This window comes from Crinia signifera, chromosome 6, assembly GCF_055691185.1.
Source record: "Crinia signifera chromosome 6, ASM5569118v1, whole genome shotgun sequence".
Classification (NCBI taxonomy): domain Eukaryota; kingdom Metazoa; phylum Chordata; class Amphibia; order Anura; family Myobatrachidae; genus Crinia; species Crinia signifera.
Genome location: NC_139222.1, coordinates 141477420 through 141497655, shown reverse-complemented (window position 1 = coordinate 141497655; position 20236 = coordinate 141477420). Strand labels below are relative to the sequence as shown.

The following is a 20236-nucleotide window of genomic DNA, read 5'->3' as shown; positions in this document are numbered from 1 at the left end:
ACTGGGTCAAACCGGCATGAACCAAGTAATTAGGTGCGATGTGAAAGGGGTATAATTACACAATTGCCATACACTTATATCTATCTATATATGGAACAAAATGCAGTAATGCATGCAAGGATATGGAATCATGGTGCAGAAATAACAAAACAATAAATACATTTCTTAAATAAATAAACACCAACAAAACATTTAAGTATATTAATTAGGAAATGTGGGAGGGGCAGAAGAGGTATAGCTACATGTAAAACAAACATGCATTACTTGACAAAAAAAAAACAATAAATAATTTAAACGGAATTGGTAAAGTTTGGACATTTATTTTACAAAAAAAAAAAAAAAAAAAAAAAAAAAAAATCTTCAGAGTTAAGAGAAAAATAAACATTACATGAAAATAAGAAAATGTGAGAGAATAGGACCAGCGTTATAAATGACAAGATAGCTGTAACAAAAACAGGTATAGGATCTATAGACACCATAAAACTAGTCTGTCCTGTGATCACGTACTGTAAGGAAGTCGGAGTCTCTGAACGTGATGCACACAGTCACAGTCATAAGTCATTGCAATGCGCACTCTGGTCAGGACATTTGTGTGGGCTCCCAATGCGTGGGTTCGGTCGCGGGCACGTGTGTCTGGGGGCAGGTTTATGGCTCTGTAATGACGGTCAGAGAGTACATGGGAAGGGGGAAAAGTCCAGCTTGGGATGGAGGTGCATGTGCAATGGCAGCTAAGGGTCAGCCACCCCCGGTTCCCTTTCCCGCAGCAGCCTCTGATTTTCTTCTCGGAGCTTCTCTAGCTCCATCTCCAATTCCTGGATCTTTGAGTCCTTGGACCCCGCTACCTGTGCGGCCGACACCTCCTGGAGCCTCAAGCGATTGTTCTCTTCCTCCATGCGGCTCAAGCACTTTTCCAGCTCCATGTATTCCCGGATTAGCTCCGGCTTGCTCATGTCCTGCAGGGTCTCTGCATGGTAGCGCTCATAGGTCTCGGAAAAGTCCTTCTGTAAGAATTCTGCCCCGTCATCACTGCCCATGCCGTCGCTGCCAGTGCCATCGTCCTCCTCCTCCACGTCCTCCTCCGTGCTGTCACCTTTGCTGAAAGAGTTGGCATGCAGGGAGGGAAGGGCGGCAGGGCCTCTCCGCTGCGGCGGGCACAGGTCTGGTTCCTCCTGGTCATGATCGTCCATGAGGAACTGGGTGGTGTTGTAGGGTGCCACAGGCTGACCCTTGGCGAACATTTCTGCCCTCATCCTGGACGCCCTCTGAGACTCCCGCTCTTCCAGGCGCTTCTTCTCCTCCCAGGTCAGCTTATTGTAAGGCTTCCACCTTCTCTTCTTTTTGGATGGCAGCCTCCGGTGCCTCTTTTTGCCCAGCTCCTTCCACGCTTCCTCCTGCTGGCTTTTGCCATGGCCAAGCTCTTCTACCTTGCCATGGTCCTCGTCTTCTTCTTCTTCTGGGCAGGACGACAGGGTGGAGGGATTTCTTCTCAGGCACTCCCCTCTCCCCTCCTCTGCTCTCGGTTGCCACCCACTATCTTCGCTGGCCAGCAGGGATCCCCCACCTGCCAAAGTTTTGCAGGGTAAGGCTGGCTCCTGAACTCCCACTTCAGCCATGGCACCCCAATCTTCCCTCCTGGGGTGCAACAGAGCACTCAAAGTGCCACAAGGGCGCAAGGCTTGCTACTGACACGCTGCTCAGCTCTCTATTAGGTGTTAAGTGCTCATGGAGACATGAAGCAGCGGGAATCAACTTGCCTGTAATATAAATCCACCTTGCATATGACAGCAGCACCTTTGAGATGGGATCTCCAGACACTGCTCTTCCCACTTCAGAGGCAAGCGTGTTGACTAGAGGCTTCTGCACTGGAATGCAGTTGTTAAGGCTGCCACCAGCTGGCGGCTGCTGTAAGGACACACAAACTGGGCAGCTGAGCCCCCCTCCTCCTCCGCCTTCGTTCTCTCCTGTTTCTGAGCTAGCATACACACGCTTGCCAACCAACCTCCGACTGCTGCTGCCCAGCCTGGGACGCTGTCTTTTATACTAAACCCGGCCCCCACACTAAGCGCATGCGTCGTTCTCATATCGAAGTTGACTCATGGGAGTTGTAGTCCACATTGTTTGTCGCAGATGAGGGGTTAAAGTATATTTGACTACCACTCCCACAAAGCCTCTGATGTCACCTGAGCGATGGCCAATGGGCGCTGGCAAATCGAGCAGCGCCTATTCTAACATTTTATTGGATGGGGGATCAACGGGCTGTTGCCAAGCTCTAAACGAAATGCCATCGGCTGATGTAGCTGTCTGTTTATGATCATCCAACCAATCGCCGACCGTGGGCCGTACCATTTGTGCTGGCCAGTGGGTGGAACATCATATTTTCCTAGTGTAACTGTATACGATTTCAGACGGAGTAGCATAACGTTAATGGCAGATTTCTGTTATGCTACAGTTTGGTAGAACAAAACAATCGCAAAATGAAAGCGGTCATAAATTGTTTTAATATCCCCCCTCCCATGTACACACACATACCAGAAACCCTGTAGCTATAGGGAGGGGGAGTAAGGGGGAGCGTAAAAATAGCGCCCATTTTCGACATATGTTACATCGGACACACTTCTACACGCGGGAGTACATCCAGGACTGAGAAATGAATGGCCTGAGCGCCAATATTAAAAGCGCCTAGAAGCGTGGCATATTTTGTCATCTAGGGCGGAGGTATACAATGATTCATATATTAACATTCAATGTGTAAAACTCTCCGCGCAGGTTCTTGTAAACATACGCCGTAATTAGTCCCGTCTTAAAGCGGAAATGACAAAACTTTGAAGCCAACAGGAAGTGGGCAGAATTGCATTTCCTTGCACAACACCTGGGCAGTATATATCACACTGTCTAACGTTTGTAGAAGTTGATCTCTGTGAGAGTGTCTATGTAACTAGTGGTTATGTTCAGTGCATTAACATAGCACAGTATGATTCTATTATCAAAACACGTAATTCCATTGCCAAAGGTCAGGGTCAGTTCCAAGCTTTATAAAAAATATTTTTTTTAAGTAGTGATTTTGTAATACAAATGTCTTATATTTTTTTTATTATTTTAAGCTTATTAAGGGGCCTATGCATTTATTATATTGTCAGTGCTGCAGTGCTTATTTTATCAGTGTGTTTTGTGATAGAGTTTCATACCCTCCAACATGACCTATTTCATTAGGTATAAAATGCTATGCTCCTAGACTACCCACATAATGTATAATTGCCATCCCCTGTGCTTAACTTGTAAATTGATGAGAAGGGTGTTTCAACATGGCAAATTATAACCATATTATCAAACAGTAAAGGTGCGTACACACTTGGAGATATAGTGCTCAGTGTCTCCTTTTCATCAGCGACCAGAGGTAATCAGCTGGTCATTAGAACGGGGCTGAAAACGGGAGCGCACACCTGGCGATTTATCGCCGAGGCACACTCCCATCACTGGCAATATGGTCCCCAGCGAACATGTTTCCAGCGATTTCAGCCCCTAACGCAGCCGTGTGTACACGGCTTTAGATGAAGTCTCGGAAAAGAGCATTTTGTACCTAATGGTCATGTTGGAGGGTATGGATGTTTTTAATTAATTTACAAAAATGCCCCCACTATTTACTGTTGCTCACTGGGATAGCTGTAGCAGTAACATTCATAGCTACAAGTTACACCCCCAGCACGCTCCTAACATGACCCTCTCCAGGAGGGACATAATGCTCTTTTCCTGGACTCCACCCCCCTTAATTTATAATTGCTATCACCTGTGTTGAAGCACCTTTCTCATCCATTAACCTGTTTAAAACAGGTGATGGCAATCATAAATTAAAGGGGCCTACACATGTGGCAATTTGCTGAGCGTTTTGAGCAATGCAAGATTGCTCAGCACACAGTGATGTGTCAGCACTGTATGCTGAGTGATTTTTCTGGAGAACACTGGCGCTGCATGGTGATTAAGAGATTAATGTCTGGATATTAATCTCGGGCCGAGCATCGCTATGCTCCTACACACAGAGTGATGTAAGATCGCTATGCTCCTACACACGGAGTGATGTGAGATCGCTATGCTCCTACACACGGAGTGATGTAAGATCGCTATGCTCCTACACACGGAGTGATGTAAGATCGCTATGCTCCTACACACGGAGTGATGTAAGATCGCTATGCTCCTACACACGGAGTGATGTAAGGGCATTTTCTAAGCAATCTCGTGATGTTCCTTAGAAAATGTCCCTAAATCTCTACGTGTATAGTCCCTATAAGAGGGAAGCCCAGAACAGATCATTGTATCCCTCCTGGAACGGGTCATATGTGGAGGTATGAAGGAGTATTTCATATTTTCTATAGACTTCTCCTTAAGGCTCTTACACAGAAGGTGACTCCTGCCCCATGCTGAGCGATGTAGTTTAGCACAGTGATTCCCAACCTCGGTCCTCAAGGACTCCCAACAGTGCACGTTTTACAGGTCACCCGGCAGGTGCACTCATTACTCACATTTTAAAAGATCACAGGTGGAGCTAATTACTTCACTTGTGATTCTGTGTGGAGACCTGCAAAACATGCACTGTTTGGGGTCCTTGAGGACCGAGGTTGAGAACCACTGGTTTAGCACAGGTGTGCTGAGCAAACAGTACTGACCAGTTTTCTCTCAGTTTTCTGACTAAATATTGAATACATGTTGCCAAGATCTGGTCAGTCGATGGCGACGGGGAGGACTGCGCACCGCCGTTGCTTGGGGGCATTCACACATAGCGATCCGTGCTTAATTTCCAAGCGATCTGGACAGATTGCTTAAAAATAGGGCTAGAACTGCCCCGTGTGTATGCCCCCTTAGTTTTCCAGAGTCTGACAGAGGCAAATGGAGAGGGATCAGAAGATCCCTCCTGCAAGAATGCCTTCACAGGCATAAAGTGTATAGTTATGACATAGGGATTCTGGCATATCAGTTATAGTAAATAGGGGAAGTTATCCATCAACAGTTCCTATTAACGAGCATCTTTAGGAAATGCACACTTCACTTAGGGTCTAATTCAGACCTGATCACAAAGCTGCTTTTTTAGCAAAAATGGGCAAACCATTTAACCCACTGCAGGTGGGTTAAATGTTATATGTGCAGAGAGAGTTAGATTTGGGTGAGGTGTGCTCAAACTGAAATCTAAATGCGGTGTAAGAATAAAGCAGCCAGTATTTACTCTGCACAGAAACAAAATAACTCCCCAAAATCTATAGCTGTGTACACGCGGTGCGTTTTTGGCTTACATTTTAAATAGATAGTCAAAATTGCACAGTGTGAACCCTGCATGCAATATCAATGTGCAGCCCCGCGAGGTTGGTATCGCAAGTAGAGATAGACTGTGCAGGCAAGACAATTTTGACTATGTCTATAGTGTATATGGCCATAGGCCAAATACAGGTTGAGTATCCCCTATCCGAAATGCTCGGGACCGCGAGCATTTCGGATAGGGGAATTTTCCGGTTTTTGGATTTTATTTTTTGCAGCCATACTTACCTGTCCCCTGATGGTCCCCGGGCGTCCCTCGGCGTCCGCGCAGTCCCCGGGCGTCCACAGCAGGCCTCCGGCATCTTCTCCTGGTCTCCAGCGGTCCCAGGAATGCATTGCGCGAGTGTGCGCGCGCACCGGTGACGTGACCGGCGTGCGCACACACTCGCGCAATGCATTCCTGGGACCGCTGGAGACCCTGGAGAAGATGCCGGAGGCCTGCTGTGGATGCCCGGGGACTTGGTAAGTATGAAAAGAAGGTTAGGGGTTAAAAAAAATAAAAATCGAATGATTCCAAAAACCACGGTTTTTGGAATAATTCGGATAAGGGATGTCCGGATACCGGATACTCAACCTGTAGCACATATTCAAAATTGTAAGTGAAGGTAGTCAAAAACCTTCCACGAGACAGAATGCACATGTACACATCTTTAATCTGTCTGCACATGTTACATTTGCCTCACCTGCAGTGCAACATGGTTTTGTCCATTTGCTAAAAAAATCAGCTTTATGATCAGGTCTAAATTAAGCCCATACAGTAGCTCAGTTATGGGCCCACTTATCATTGTATATTTGTGGCTTAATCCAAATTTGTTGGTTACCTTCAAATATTAAGTATCAGTGGCATAACAATAGCTGAGTTAAGTGTGGGCGCCGGGGGTCTGCGGGGCTATTGATACGCTGCACTGTTCAGGAACAGACACTTTTTGAGGATGCTAGAGGAGGCAACCTCTTGCATCCTCAAAAATGGTCTGCTGTTAGGGGGCAGCCATTTTGTGATGGTTACTTTCGTTAGTAGGAGCCAGGAGGAGCGCCAGGACCGCAGACAAGTAGATCTGCGGGTCCCGGTGGCGGCAAAAAGATTGGTAAGACAGGGGGGGGGGGGGTGTTGTTTCCCTAATTTTTGGCCGGGGGGGAGGGGGGGGCGCATTTTGTAGTTAAGCCACTGTTAAGTATACCCTGAATGTATGTAGTGGGCACATCATCAGATATCTCTGATACTTGTTCCAATCCCACCATTCCTGCCAGCAGCCGCATACCTACAGTATAGTTTTTTATGGGAAATGCGATGCTGCCAAATTTATTATAATTCCGTAGATTATTACCCACAGCTACATGCTACACACTGCAAATGTATTTCTGGAGGGTTATGCAGGAACCTTCTATAAAAAAGGTCCACTGTTCAAGTGCGCAGAAGTTCCTTCAGCTCACTGAGCACTAATACCAAACCCAGATTGCATTCAATACATAAGCAATAATAGATGGGCCCCTTAGTGCTTTCTTCACCTCTTTTCAAATTGACCACATAAATCTGTGTAAGGGATTCGGTATGAAAATCCCGAAAGAGTCAAAATCCCGAATGGGTCATAATACCGACAAGGACAAAATCCCGACATTTAAAATCCCGACAAGGACAAAATCCCAACATTTTAAATCCCGACAAGGTCAAAATACCGACATATACAATGTCCAGATGAAACAGTCAACATGAGTTTGTGTCGACAGGGCGCAAGGTTGACATGGGTTTTTTCACAGTTTTTTTACCCGAAAAAAAGCAGTGAAAATAACCATGTCGACCTGTTGACACAGTCATGTTGACTGTTTCACCTGTACATTCTATATGTCTGTATTTCGACATTTCGGATTTTAAATGTCAGGATTTTGTCCTTGTCAGGATTTTGACCCATTCAGGATTTTGACCCTGTCAGGATTTTGACTGCATCCCTGTGTAAGGTACCAATGTGGTCCAAATGTAGAGATCAAAACTAATTTTCACATGATGGTTGAGAGACGTACAGCTATGAAAGATGTTGAAGAAAAAAAGGATCAGTCACCAACGCATACACTCACACACACACACACACACACAGCAAAGATTTCAGCAATGAACAAAATTCACTGTCAGTACACACTGTGATGTCAGTTCATTCTTAACCATGCACAAAGCAAGCTGCAATCATGATAAGCTGAGGAAAATAGCAATGTGGACTAAAGGTGTTAAAATTAGATCGATCAATATAAGAAAGAATTTTAATGGACTAGCAGGAGATTTGAGGGTACCGAGAATGAAAAGAAAAGGGAGCGGAGGGATGGAGGACAGTCTCAGATTATGAAATGTGGCATAGCAGAAGATTTTTTTAGTGAAATGTAATATACTGTATTCCAAGTGGTAAGTGTACTATAATTTGCTGAGGTCTGCATGATGCAAGGAAGTCATAATCGTTTACTAACTGGCAGGTGGCTGCTGTGATTATGTGCCTTATTAGTTTATTCTGATTACATCAGCGCAATGGGCTCTGTGCTGGGATGAGAAAATATGCTGTGGCTCAGAAACATCTAGTTGAACCATAGTTAAAATTAGATCCCTTATATTTTTGTTATCCTTTGAACTAGAGTATTCCCAGCTGATATCTAGGAAGTAGCAGGATTAAGACCAGCTCCTTCGGTATCTACTAGATCACGGGTGTCAAACACAAGTCCCGCGGGCCAAATCCGGCCCGCCAGACCTCGTCATGTGGCCCGCGCGAGGAGATAGCACGCAGGGCAGTGTGTCCCAGCTCCTGCCTAGGCCACCTCCTCTCACCCACCCCACCGCCTTACCTGTTCCTCCACTGTCGGCGGCCATGTTCCTGTAGGCACATATGTATGCGGCTACAGAAACATGGCCGCCGGCCTCCACGGCTACGTGGAGGAGGGCCCGGCCGCCTGTTCCCTCTGATGCCCGGCAGTGACAGACACTGGGTGGGGACGTAATGACGATGACGCCGCCCGCCCATGCGTCTGTAGAGAAGTAGGAGCAGGCAGGGAAGCTGGACCGGGAGTCGGGGACAGTGTGGCCGCAGCAAGCAGTGAAGAAAAGCTGGAAGCCGCAGCAGCTGCAGGACAGACGGAGAAACACGAAGTGAGGATGAGGATCACACTCACAATAAAAAAAAATATTTATATCTGCTGTTTCCTGAGGTGTCCCTGTGTATAATAATAACAATGCCATGACACCACAGGCTGCTCCTCCTGTATAATCATTTATGTGTCATGGCATTACTTTTATTATATTATACAGGGGTAGCAGTCTGTGGTGTCATGGCATTATTATACAGGGGGAGCAGCCTGTGGTGTCATGGCATTATAATTATACAGGGGGACCTACAGATACAACCGGCCCTTTGAGGGTGACCAAACTGCTGATGCGGCCCCCGATGAATTTGAGTTTGACACCCCTGTACTAGATAGTGTAAATGAGCCAGTACACATATCATTATACCAGTAATAGAGTGTATAAATATGTACATTATATTTTTTGTAACATGCTTGTGGTGCGCAATTAGAATTGCTTGTGGTGCACTTTTTGATTTTGGGCCCACTCCTCTTTATCAAGTGACTTCCAGATGGGGGAATTTTGTCATGGGACAATTGACAATTGAGGAGGCACCGCCAACAAAGGGCTAATCAAATATCGTTAAAGACCTGCAGTGGCAAGGACCAAAAAACAGACCATGCTGCCATGAAGAACACAAAAATGGTAGTGGTGAAGCCTGGAGAGGGTGCATGAGAGTAGTGCTTGGAAATGGAATGTGAAACTGGGACCGAATTTGAAACTTGAGTGAGAGAATGACTGTCCATACTGTAGCAGAGGACAAAGCAATACAAACATACCAGTATTTTATAGATAATGCAGTTATTGTCAGATGCCTACAGGTTGTAAGTGAATAAGAAGAATTGTCCACACGTTGATTCCAATCCAGAGTAGGTTTATTGAAAATAACAGGCTACAGATGATAGAAGGTAAACAGCAGTCAATATGATAATGAATCAATCTCTACTGGGCTAAAGTCTGTACAGCACTGTGACACTCCAATAATACAGTAGTAGTAGTAGTAGTACGTTTATTTATAAGGCGCCGCAAAGTGTCCGCAGCGCCGTACATAGTGACAGGCTTTGACAAATGAAGAACCTTTTCAAGAGCCAAGTAAACAACAAGCACGTGCAGTCTAATCAGGATGACCTTTAAGTATGATGCTTAGATATGTAATATTATTGTGGTTCTCATCATCCTTTATTCATATGGCACCACAAGAGATACACAGCACACAATTACACAGTACATAAATACATGTAAAAAGAAGTTGAATATAATAGAGGACAGTTACAGGGTACATAGATATAGCTGCATCAGCAGAGGACACTGGTATAAGTATTATTGTTGCAGAAAACCACATTATTTTACTTCCATCAAAAATGGTTTAAGTAAGGAAAAGAAGATTTATATAGCGCACACATATTTAACAACATTCACAGCAGGCCCTGTCCCAGTGGAGCTTACAATCTATATTCCCTACCACATGTACTAACACACACATTAATTCTATGGTTAATTTTGTTGGGAGCTAATTGATCTACCAGTATATTTTTGGATTGTGGGAGGAAACCGGAGTACCCGGTGGAAAACCACGCAATCGAACTGACATTCGATTGAACCCCATCACATGAAGATTGGTGTTTATCTTGGTCCCATTTAATCTGCCTTTAATTAATTAATGATGTACAGACCATTTATACACCAAACCCCAAGCTTCAGTAACAAATGCAGATCTGTTAAGTTTCCAGTTTGTTAAACTATAGCTGCAACTTTTACATAGTGGAGGCAATCATTTTGTGGTCTGATCTAGTAAACTGATTGTCTCACAGAATAGCTGCATGCACTGCATGGCACTTTAAAATAAATAGTGACATTTTTACATTTACAACATATATTTTCCCGGTACTTATGTAATATCTGGGCTCCCGTTTTTCTTATGAGACCGCGTCCGCTCGCCACGCTTCGGGCATGGTGGCTCGCTGCGCTCGCCACACTATATAAAATCAACTCCATGCGTAGTTGGATAGTAGGGGTATGAAAAAATCGGGAGCATTTAACATGGAAGCCCAGATAATACATAAGTACCATTTTCCCTTATAAAGATACAAATGCATGTTCATTGCTGCCTGCTAATATACTTAAGGGGCATACACACATAGGGCCTTATTCTAGTTCACTCTTTCTGACAAAATCCTTCTAAAGCCCCGTACACACGGGGGAGATATATTGCTCAGCCATATATGGCTGAGCATTATATTGCTCAGTTTCTCCTTTTCATCAGCGACCAGAGATGGTCGCTGATGAAAAAGAAACTGCCGGGGGGAGGCCTGCAGTGGAAATCAGCTGTCAGCTGATCACTGCAGGGGTAAAAACGGGAGCGCGCACCCGGCGATATATCGCCGGTGCACACTCCCATCGCAGGCAATATGGTCGCTTAGCGACCATATTTCCCGCGATATTACACAAAATCGCCCCCGTGTGTAAGCATCTTTAGATGGACAAAATCATGTGCACTGCAGGTGGGGCAGATGTTACTTGTTAAGAGAGAATTAGATTTGGGTGGGGTTTTACTTCAAAGTGAAATCTATATTTCTATATAAGTGTAATCTTGCCAGATTGCTTAGAAGAGAGCACAAAATCGCTCTGTGTGTATGCCCTTTTATACCGGTAGATTGTCTGATGATGCTATCCTGTGGCAGAAACTGCCAGCAGCAAAGTACCGTATATACTCGAGTATAAGCCAAGTTTTTCTGCCCAATTTTTTGGGCAGAAAACCCCCTCCTCGGCTTATACTCGAGTCAAGTGGAAAATACACATCGGCGGAGCCGGCAGAACACTAGCTCCGGGCGCAGACATATCACAAAGCGCCGGAGCTGTGCACTGCTGCCGCCGGCTTCCCTGCCTTATCCGCCCGCTCTCCCAGCTCACCAGCCGGTTTCCCTACCTTGCCCGCCCGTTCTCCCGCCGGCGCCGCGCTGCAGCAGGACAGAGCAGGGGCCGGACCCACGCAGGAGTGTCAGAGGTTGACACTTCCTGCCTGGTGCTCTGCTCCCTCTGCTCCGTCCTGCGTCTAAAGTACCGGTACTGTGAATAAAGGTACCAACATGAAATGTTAAAGAAATTCCAGTGTGTGTGGGGGGGGGGGGGGGGGGCAGTGAGGGGGCTCTGGGTAAGTGCTGTAATAAATTACCTTTATGCTGTTTTTTTACACACTATGTGTACTGTGCATGTCTATGTGTGTGTATGTGTGTGTATGTAATGTATACTGTGCATGTTTGTGCGTGTATGTATACTGTGCATGTCTGTGTGTGTATGTATACTGTGCATGTGTGTGTATGTATACTGTGCATGTGTGTATACTGTGCATGTGTATGTATACTGTGCAAGTGTGTGTATGTCTGTGTCAACTGTGTGTATACCATTTGTGTGTTTTTGTCAGTATTGTTTGTATACATTGTGAGTTCTTCGCTGTTTGTATGTATACTACCGGTAATACCGTATGTGTGTGTGTGTGTGTGTCAGACCAGTAACCGCTGTGTTTCCCACCCCCGGCTTATACTCGAGTCAATAAGTTTTCCCAGATTTTTGGGGCAAAATTAGGGGCCTCGGCTTATATTCGGGTCGGCTTATACTCGAGTATATACGGTATGTAGAAGAGTGATTGAAAGGTAAATTACACAAATAACACAATTTCCTATAATTACTCCATATATCACATTCTAGTCCTATAATCACTACTACTTTGTCACATTCTGTCATCTAATATGACAATGCAACTTGTTTAGAACATCCCAGGTTTTACTATAAAATGTTTAGTTTCTGTTCTGTAGTACGTATGTATAATCAGTAAATACTTTTATTGTAACTGTTTAATAATAAAAGTGATAATGTGTGATTTTTATTTAGTTGTGCTATTTTCAGTAAATGGTATTGCCCTTTTAATATTTTCTCAACTCTTCCTCTAGTACTGCACATGAGAGGGGGCGGGACGAAACAATCTGAAGTAGACTGGCAGCGCAAGTGGCCAATAATCACTATTTCAGTTGCTTAGTGTGTGTGCTTAACCTCGTCACTGCCACAAAGGCCTGCAGTGACACCAAGCTTTTCCTATCACGGGTGAATGTATTGTGAGGCTGGCCGAAGGCTAAAATTGCATTGATTACAAAAAATAAAGCATGAAAAGAAACAGACACTCCAGCATGTTTTTGTTTTCTTCACTAGAATGTTAGCATTTTTATTTATAAGGTAAGAAAGGGATATAGAAAATAAAACTTGGGGATGAGGGTAGGGTGGGGAACAGGCCATTCGTATGATGTCATAGTGAAGTTTCCAAACACCATATGAAACAAAGCATGCATAGTTATTTATAATGAAAACAAATTAGATAATGATGTGTAGATCTTAAGGAATGTCATTTGCTTTTGTTGAAAAGTGTTATTTCTACCAAATAGTCGTTTTTAATAAAAGGGAGGAGAGGTTTATTGTTTCTCAGTCCAATGATTTCAATCTGTATGGCTCATCTAAATGGTGGGGGGAGGTAGGGATTCTACAGGCTTGGAACATAATCACTCTGGACGCCAAAGATGGCTCCAGTTTGATATTTAACTGAATGTATAATATAATCGGATATGTTATATAGAAAACATTATTTTGTGATCTAGGTGACAATGAAGGCCGTGCGACTTGCTGGATCGGGGATAACACTATGATCCAGAGGAGAACAGTGATTGGGCAGATCCAGAACATATGGCTGATATGCCTGACCTTGTTAGTTACACCAGCACATATTTTAGACTTGAGGAAGCATGTTATATAATCTCACTGAAGAGGGAGAGCTAATACAGCGGATTCATCTATATGACATTTTTACATGATTGAGACATCTGGAAATGTAGTGGAGATTTGTATTCTCCTAGTCTTTAATGGAAAAAGTGTAACCCATATCAGATGGCAATTGAATGACTGCTGCAGATTTAGCTAAGAATTTGGAGGAGATTAGATTCTGCTACCAGAAGGTTATGTACCCTTTGTTTCTATCCTAACCAGTTCAGGATATGGGTGGTTTGTGAGTGCGGAGGGGGATGGGCAAACAAAAGCAAGACCCTTGAGGAGCAGACTCTGTATAGAATGGAGGTAAGTAATAGGTGGGTCTACCTTAGCTCATTACCTGGAATCGTTATCTAGTTTCTGAGTTAATTTAAGGTTCTAATGGGGCCTACACACTGGGAGATCTCAATTCTGGGCGATGCTAGGTCGCTGAAAACCTCCATGGGAACACTGGCCAGGACGCAATTAACTAAATTTATGCAGCGTGCTGAATATTATTTGTTGGGCGATAGCGACGCGCGGAGGCGCGCATCGCTATCGCTTTGGCCGCTGCACATGGAACGATGGAGGGGCATTTTCTATACGATCTAGTGAGATTGCTTAGAAAATACCCAGAGATTGCTAAGTGTGTAGGCCCCATTAGTGATATTAGGCCTGTTTCATAAATATAGTAAAGACGCCCACCACTGTGTAGAAATTTGTAGCAGCAGTTGCAGTTCCTTTGATAATCGACTCGCTAAGTAATGCTATGTCTGTGCAAGATGGCTGCGAGAATTGAGATGATGGTGCATGTTTTGTGTGTAGTGGATCACAATTGTAGGCCACATTTTTGCTACAACTGTCTGTTGCCTACCTCAAGGAAATCCTGACCGTCAATCACACAAATAAATCCTCACTGAGAGCGACATCACTGGAGGTACCTTAGCACATCATGTGCAGTTGGACAATAATCGCTCACTTCTGTAAATATCGGCATTTTGTACAAAGACCCTGATGTCCTTTGGTGAGTGAAAACAATGTTTAGTCACACAAGAGATTTTTTTTTGTAAACAAAGGAAAGCCTTTAAATGGACAGATTGAAAAACCTGCTAAGTAAATGGGAAAGTATATTCCTAATTTTACTGATGCAATGAAATCCAAACAAAAGACCTTGTAGCTAAACCAACCTTTGACTAAATATTTGGTTTGAAAAATCATTTTGTAAGCAGTGTATATCTGAGAGGCTTAAGTGCATATCCCCATATACCATCTATACTTTTAGATTGCAAGTATAGGGCATACCCCCTTTCCGATTGGCCACTCCCTAAAAAAATTGCAGCAAGCCTTCGCTGCGCACCCTGTCCCGCTCCAGTGTCTCCGAATGTTGGGAGGTATGGAGCCATCCTGGGCCCAAGATTTTTATTGCTGTCCAAGATGTAACAAGGTTTAATAATCTTTCAAAAATATGCTTAACCCCTTCCCGACATATGACGTACATGTACGTCATATGACGGTTGCGGGGGAATCAAGCCAGCTCACGGAGTGAGCTGGCTTGAAAGAGAGCAGGTAATGGCTGTATATTACAGCCAGGTACCTGCTCTCACGGCCACGAGCGGCGAGTTCGCCGATCGTGGCCGTTTAACCCTTTAAGCACCGGAGGGGGGGCGCCCCCCTCCGGCGCCGATCGGGGCCCCCCGCGGCGAGATCGGAGGGTGCCGATCGGTTGCCATGGCAGCCAGGGGTCTAATGTAGACCCCTGTGCTGGCCATGTCAGCATTCCTATTACATCCTGCCTGGCAGGATGTAATAGGAAGTGCTGAAAATCACTATGTTCAGCCATAGAGCTCTATGGCTGAACCTAGTACAGGCGATCGCGCCCCCTAGTGGTCAAGTACACTAGGGGGCCTTGTAGTAAAAGTTAAAAAAAAAAGAAGTTAAAAAAAAAAAAAAAAATATTAAAAGTTCAAATCACCCCCCTTTCTCCATTTCACAAATAAAAATAAATAAAAAATAAAAAAATAAACATATTTGGTATCGCCGCGTTCCTAAAAGTCCGATCTATTAAAATATAACATTAGTTATCCCGCACGGTTAAAGGCGTAAACGGAAAAAAATTCCCAACGCCAAAACTACGTTTTTTGGTCGCATCGCCTACCCAAAAAAAAGTAACTAAAAGAGATCAGAAAGTCGCACATATCCCATAATGGTATTAATTAAAAAGTACACTTCAGCCCGCAAAAAATGAGCCCTCACCCAGGTCCGTAGGTGGAAAAATAAAAAAGTTATAAGCCGCAGAACATGGCGACGCGACGCAAATTAGAAAAACCGTAAAATTTTCTATATTTTTTTTTTTGTGGTAAAACGTAACGAAAACTATATAAGTTTGGTGTCACCGGAATCGTAACGACCCATAGAATAAAGATAACCCATCATTTTAAACGAACTATGAACTCCAAAAAAAACGTAACCAGCGCAAAATTGTGGAATTGCGTTTTTTTTTTCTTTTTACCCCACATTGAATTATTTCCTGATTCCCCAGAATATTATACGGTATAGTAAATGGTACCATTAAAAAGTACAACTTGTCCCGCAAAAAAAAAGCACTCATGTGTCTATATAGCCGGAAAATTAAAAAAGTTACGCTTATTTGAACGCGAGGAGGAAAAAAAAAAAAAAGTTAACAAAAAACGCCCCGTCGGGAAGGGGTTAATCAAGCAACCAGAGTGCAATAAACACCATTTTCTGGGAGGATTCCAGTACAGAACTCTAATCCTAGACAGAAAAGTTGTGTAATACCCCTTTCACACAGAAAAATCCCAAAAACCCAGGTATTTCCCGGATACAAAAACCCGGGTACAACTAGACAGCAAGGGGCTGACCCCCTTTCACACAGGAGCAAAAACCCGGGTATTTCCCGTGTCGACCCCTTTCACACAGAAGCCGGATTTTTCCTGCAAAACTCTGTGTGTCATAAGAAAAGGACAGTTTTAAAGGCACACAGAGATGAGATCATGAAAAGTGGGTGGTGACTGCTCACTGCATTGCATTAAACATGGCTGACAAGTTGCAGAACACCCTCTCTATTAACCTAAATACTATGACACAGTAGAAGTACAAGGACACATTGGTTGTATGTTTGAAAGAACTTGTTTTATTTTTCACAAAACATGTTTTATGCAGTTCACTTTAAATATAAAATGTTTTCAAATATAAATCTTTAGTGGTCATAAATACCCTTTCAACACTGAAACAACATTGAACTATTGCAACACGAGGTAGAATATGTATTTAGCATAGGTCTACTATCAGTGGTGGGTGAATAGGTTGTGCTGCCATCCAAGCTGATATTGTATAGGGGAGACACAAACCTAGTCTGACTGTCCAGCAGCCACACCTTTTCATCCGGCACTGTATATATAGATAAACACTTGTATTTGCAATTTTTGGTACCTGTAGGGCACAGGTCTTCAACCTGTGGCCCTTCAGATGTTGTGGAACTACATGTCCCCGCATGCCCTGAGTTTTTTTGCCATCCTACTATAGGAAAAAATGTGGCAATGTATGGTGGGACATGTAGTTTCACAACATCTGGAGGGCCACAGGTTGAAGACCTGTGCTGTAGGGCAATTCGAAACACTCTGGCTCCTGCCGGGCAGTGAAAACCCGCACGGCCAGGAATCTGTGCCACACACAGCAGTTTACAATGATGGGATCCGGCTGAAACCAGGCGGCCTGGGTGAATGGTCACATTTGTGCCCATTATTAACTACGGTGTGTGGCACGGCTTCCTGGCCGTGCGGGGTTTCGCCATCCGACAGGAGTCGGAGTGTGTGAAATAGCCCTTAGTACACCCCAAAAAAATATAATTATATAAATATAAGCCCCAAACAGGGAATTTTTTTATTGCCTTAAAGATAAAGAAGAAGGCATACTGTGTACACATTATAGATTATGTTCAGTCACATATCTAGAGTATACTCTATTTGTACACATTTAAATAAAAAAAAAGTTTGAGAACTTTGATTCAGCTCCAAACTGAAGAACCAAATGAGCTTTTTTGAGGCTCATAAACTAAAGAACCATAATACTCTACTGTGTACATCAAAATGGAACACAGCATTTAACGGGCCTTGTAAGTGCCACTTTTTAAGCAAGAAAAATTGAACGAGCCCAGAAAAAAGATAAAAAGAACAACCATATAGCAACATTACTACAAATGCCTGTAGGCAGTGCTGATTACAGTGCTAACAGGAGTGTTATGATTACTGGCATTCACTGAATCATCAGCATAATTTTTCACAATGCCATATTGCCTACTATATCCTGTGCCATTGACAGTATCATGCACTGTCTCCTGTGGACTGGTATTGGCATGTGGCCTACTTGGCTGTGTGGCATGTGAAAAATTATTGCCCATGTTTTCAGTATAACTACGCCCTTGGCCCTGCACAGTAGTTTGGCTTGAATTTGAAGGCATAAATGTATGGCCTCTGTGTGGAGGATTACAATAATCACCCTCAGCGTACGGACTACACAGCTTGTAAGGCTGCGGATTCTGTAATGTAGACACCATATTGGTAAGGAAGGTCATCTGTGCATCTCGATTTTCACGCGCTATGCGTTCGTGCAGACCCACCAACTGTGTGAGAAAGGAATCTTGCAACTGTCTCTCGTTGTCAAAGAAGCGCTGCAGTCGGGCATCCTCTTGAGTTTGAAATTCAAGATCGGACTCTCGGAGATGATCTACCAGGATTCTTGACATTGAGCGCGTAGCAAGCTCCATCTTTGACGGTTTTTTCTTCCTTGCAGGTACATCAAATACTAAAAATAAAGGAAAAATCATTACAATCCAATAGCGGCATGCCAGTGTATATATAGAGATATATATATAGAGAGAGAGAGAGAGAGAGAGAGAGAGCGAGAGAGACTACTACTACTGGTTCCCACAATACCCCTCTCCAGGGCACACCACACGTGTGCTGTAGTAGTGGGTGCGGGGTTGTTACCTGTGTTACAGTGGGACTACAGGTCCCAGCAAGCCTGCAACACATGCTGATACTTGGGAGAACCACAGGTACCAGCATGTGGGGCATTAAAGGCCTGCTGATACCTATAGCCCCCTGTACATCTATTAAAATAGATACACAAACAATACTTGAAAAACTTACTGTTACGACGCAACGTTGGGGTCTCAGTCTGTGCAGGAGTGGGTGTCCCAGATGGAGTAATGGTGCTGGCTCCACTGTCCTCAACCTCAGCCTCTAATGGATCAATTGTGTCCTCCATGGCAGCAATAGGATCAGGGATGCTGTTGTCTATGCTGTCTTCCAACTCCATTATAGGTGGGCAAGATGGGCTGCATTCTGGAGTTATGCTCCGTGATGAAGCTGCACTGGATGATGATATGGCAACAGGGTTCACCAGGGCAGAATTGCCAAAGACCTCGTTACATTGGTCGAAGTAAACCCATTCCATCCTCCCAGCACCACTTTTCCTCCTGTTGTTGTCACAAACTTTGTTGTAGTACCTGCGCAGAGCTTTTAGTTTGTTGACCACCTGCTGCTGGGTACGCACAATGCCCCTTGAAGTGAGGACCTTGGCAATATTGGTGTAGACTACAGCGTCCTTCACTGTGCCAGTAATCTGTTTTCGGATTTCTTCCTCCCCTCTGACACTGAGCAGCTCACGGATCTCCTCATCTTTCCAGTGTGCCATGGCCATTTACTGCTGCGCTGCACGCCTCTGCCACGTGCGCTCAGCCAATCAGGGAACCTGTAAAGATCAGCCAATCATGCAGCGCCATGCTGCACAGCCAATCAGCATGATTTTTCAATAGTCGGGAGAAAAACACGGGTCGGACCCTTTCACACAGCCGCAAACACGTGTCTGACACGGGAAAAACCCAGGTAAATACCTGGGTCGAAGTCCCGGAACTTTAGACCCGTGTTGACCCTTTCAGACAGAAGAAAAACCCGTGTCGACACGGCAAGAGCAGGGAAATTACCGGGTCTTTTTTTCTGTCTGAAAGGGGTATAAGAATCCAACCCAATTATCCTGACAGTTGGAAGATTCAGGTAATATCCAGGGTGTGAAAGCTTTAGTGCATACTGTGAAACAGGTTCTTACTATTAATTAGAGATGTGCGGGCTCGGATTTCCCAGATCCAAGCCCGCGCGAACAGGGCCGGTGCTAGGGTGTCCGGAGCCCTCCTGCAAGCCATAAATTTTGCGCCCTTTCACATTGCCATTGCAACAAGCTGCAGCCCGATTGTAAAAGCGTATGCAACATGCAATCCTATTTAGGATCTCGGGTGCATGTACATGTATGCATACACCATCTCAGTGCTGTGTCCGCAAAATGTTGCAGGCACTAAAGGTGCCCATACACGCTGCGAGAATCGCATATGTTATGGGCTAGATAGCATCGCACGGCATGCATGCAATGTGTGTGTGATGCGATCCAAAAGCAGTACAAAAAGTATGTGCAGCACATACTTTTTGTACTGTGCAATGCCCGCAGGAGCGCACATCGCATCGCACGCTGCTATTGCAGCGTGTATGGCCACCTTTAGGCACATAACAGAGCCCATTATTTAAAAATGTCTAAATTAATATAAAAAAATCTACAATTATTAAAAAAATTGTTATAAACATGTACAATAAAAGACTCACTGTTCTTTTGCTGTTTAACTCTTGTGCAGTCCCTCCTCTTCTATCTGCGTAGGCAGGGCGCTGAGGATTCCATTACACCCCTCTCGTGACTGAGGGGAAAGGAGGGGAGAGAAGGAGGAGATGGAAGAAGAGGGGAGGAAATAGAGGGGGCGTAGTGGTGAGGACTGGCACAGCACACTGAGAAGAAGGAAGGAAGGGCGGCGCTGCTGCCTGTTAGTCATTTGATTGACAGCTAACAGGCACAGGGAACAATGGGTTATTAAAGCTGATATTGATATAACTAAAGAACAATAAGTGAAATGCGCAGTTTACGTACTCTTTCCGTAACTTGCGTACCCTTTATCCCTAGCTACGTGCAAACAAAGCGTAGCGCAACGTAGCA

At 44.4% G+C, this 20236-nt stretch overlaps 2 protein-coding genes across 2 annotated transcripts; both read right to left on the bottom strand.

The window, feature by feature from the left end:
• Positions 1 to 337: 337 nt before the first annotated feature.
• HEXIM1 (HEXIM P-TEFb complex subunit 1) lies at positions 338 to 2017 on the bottom strand. Its single transcript, XM_083147463.1, has one exon. The coding sequence runs from the start codon at positions 1611 to 1613 to the stop codon at positions 729 to 731; it is 885 nt and encodes a 294-aa protein (XP_083003589.1). The 5' UTR covers positions 1614 to 2017; the 3' UTR covers positions 338 to 728.
• Positions 2018 to 12923: 10906 nt separating this feature from the next.
• On the bottom strand, positions 12924 to 19629 carry LOC146009658 (uncharacterized). Its single transcript, XM_083150110.1, has 3 exons — positions 18352 to 19629; positions 17450 to 18004; positions 12924 to 12982 (listed from the first exon to the last, which is right to left on the bottom strand). Exons 1-3 carry the CDS (start codon positions 18902 to 18904, stop codon positions 12924 to 12926), a joined length of 1167 nt encoding a protein of 388 aa, XP_083006236.1. The 5' UTR covers positions 18905 to 19629.
• Positions 19630 to 20236: the final 607 nt, after the last annotated feature.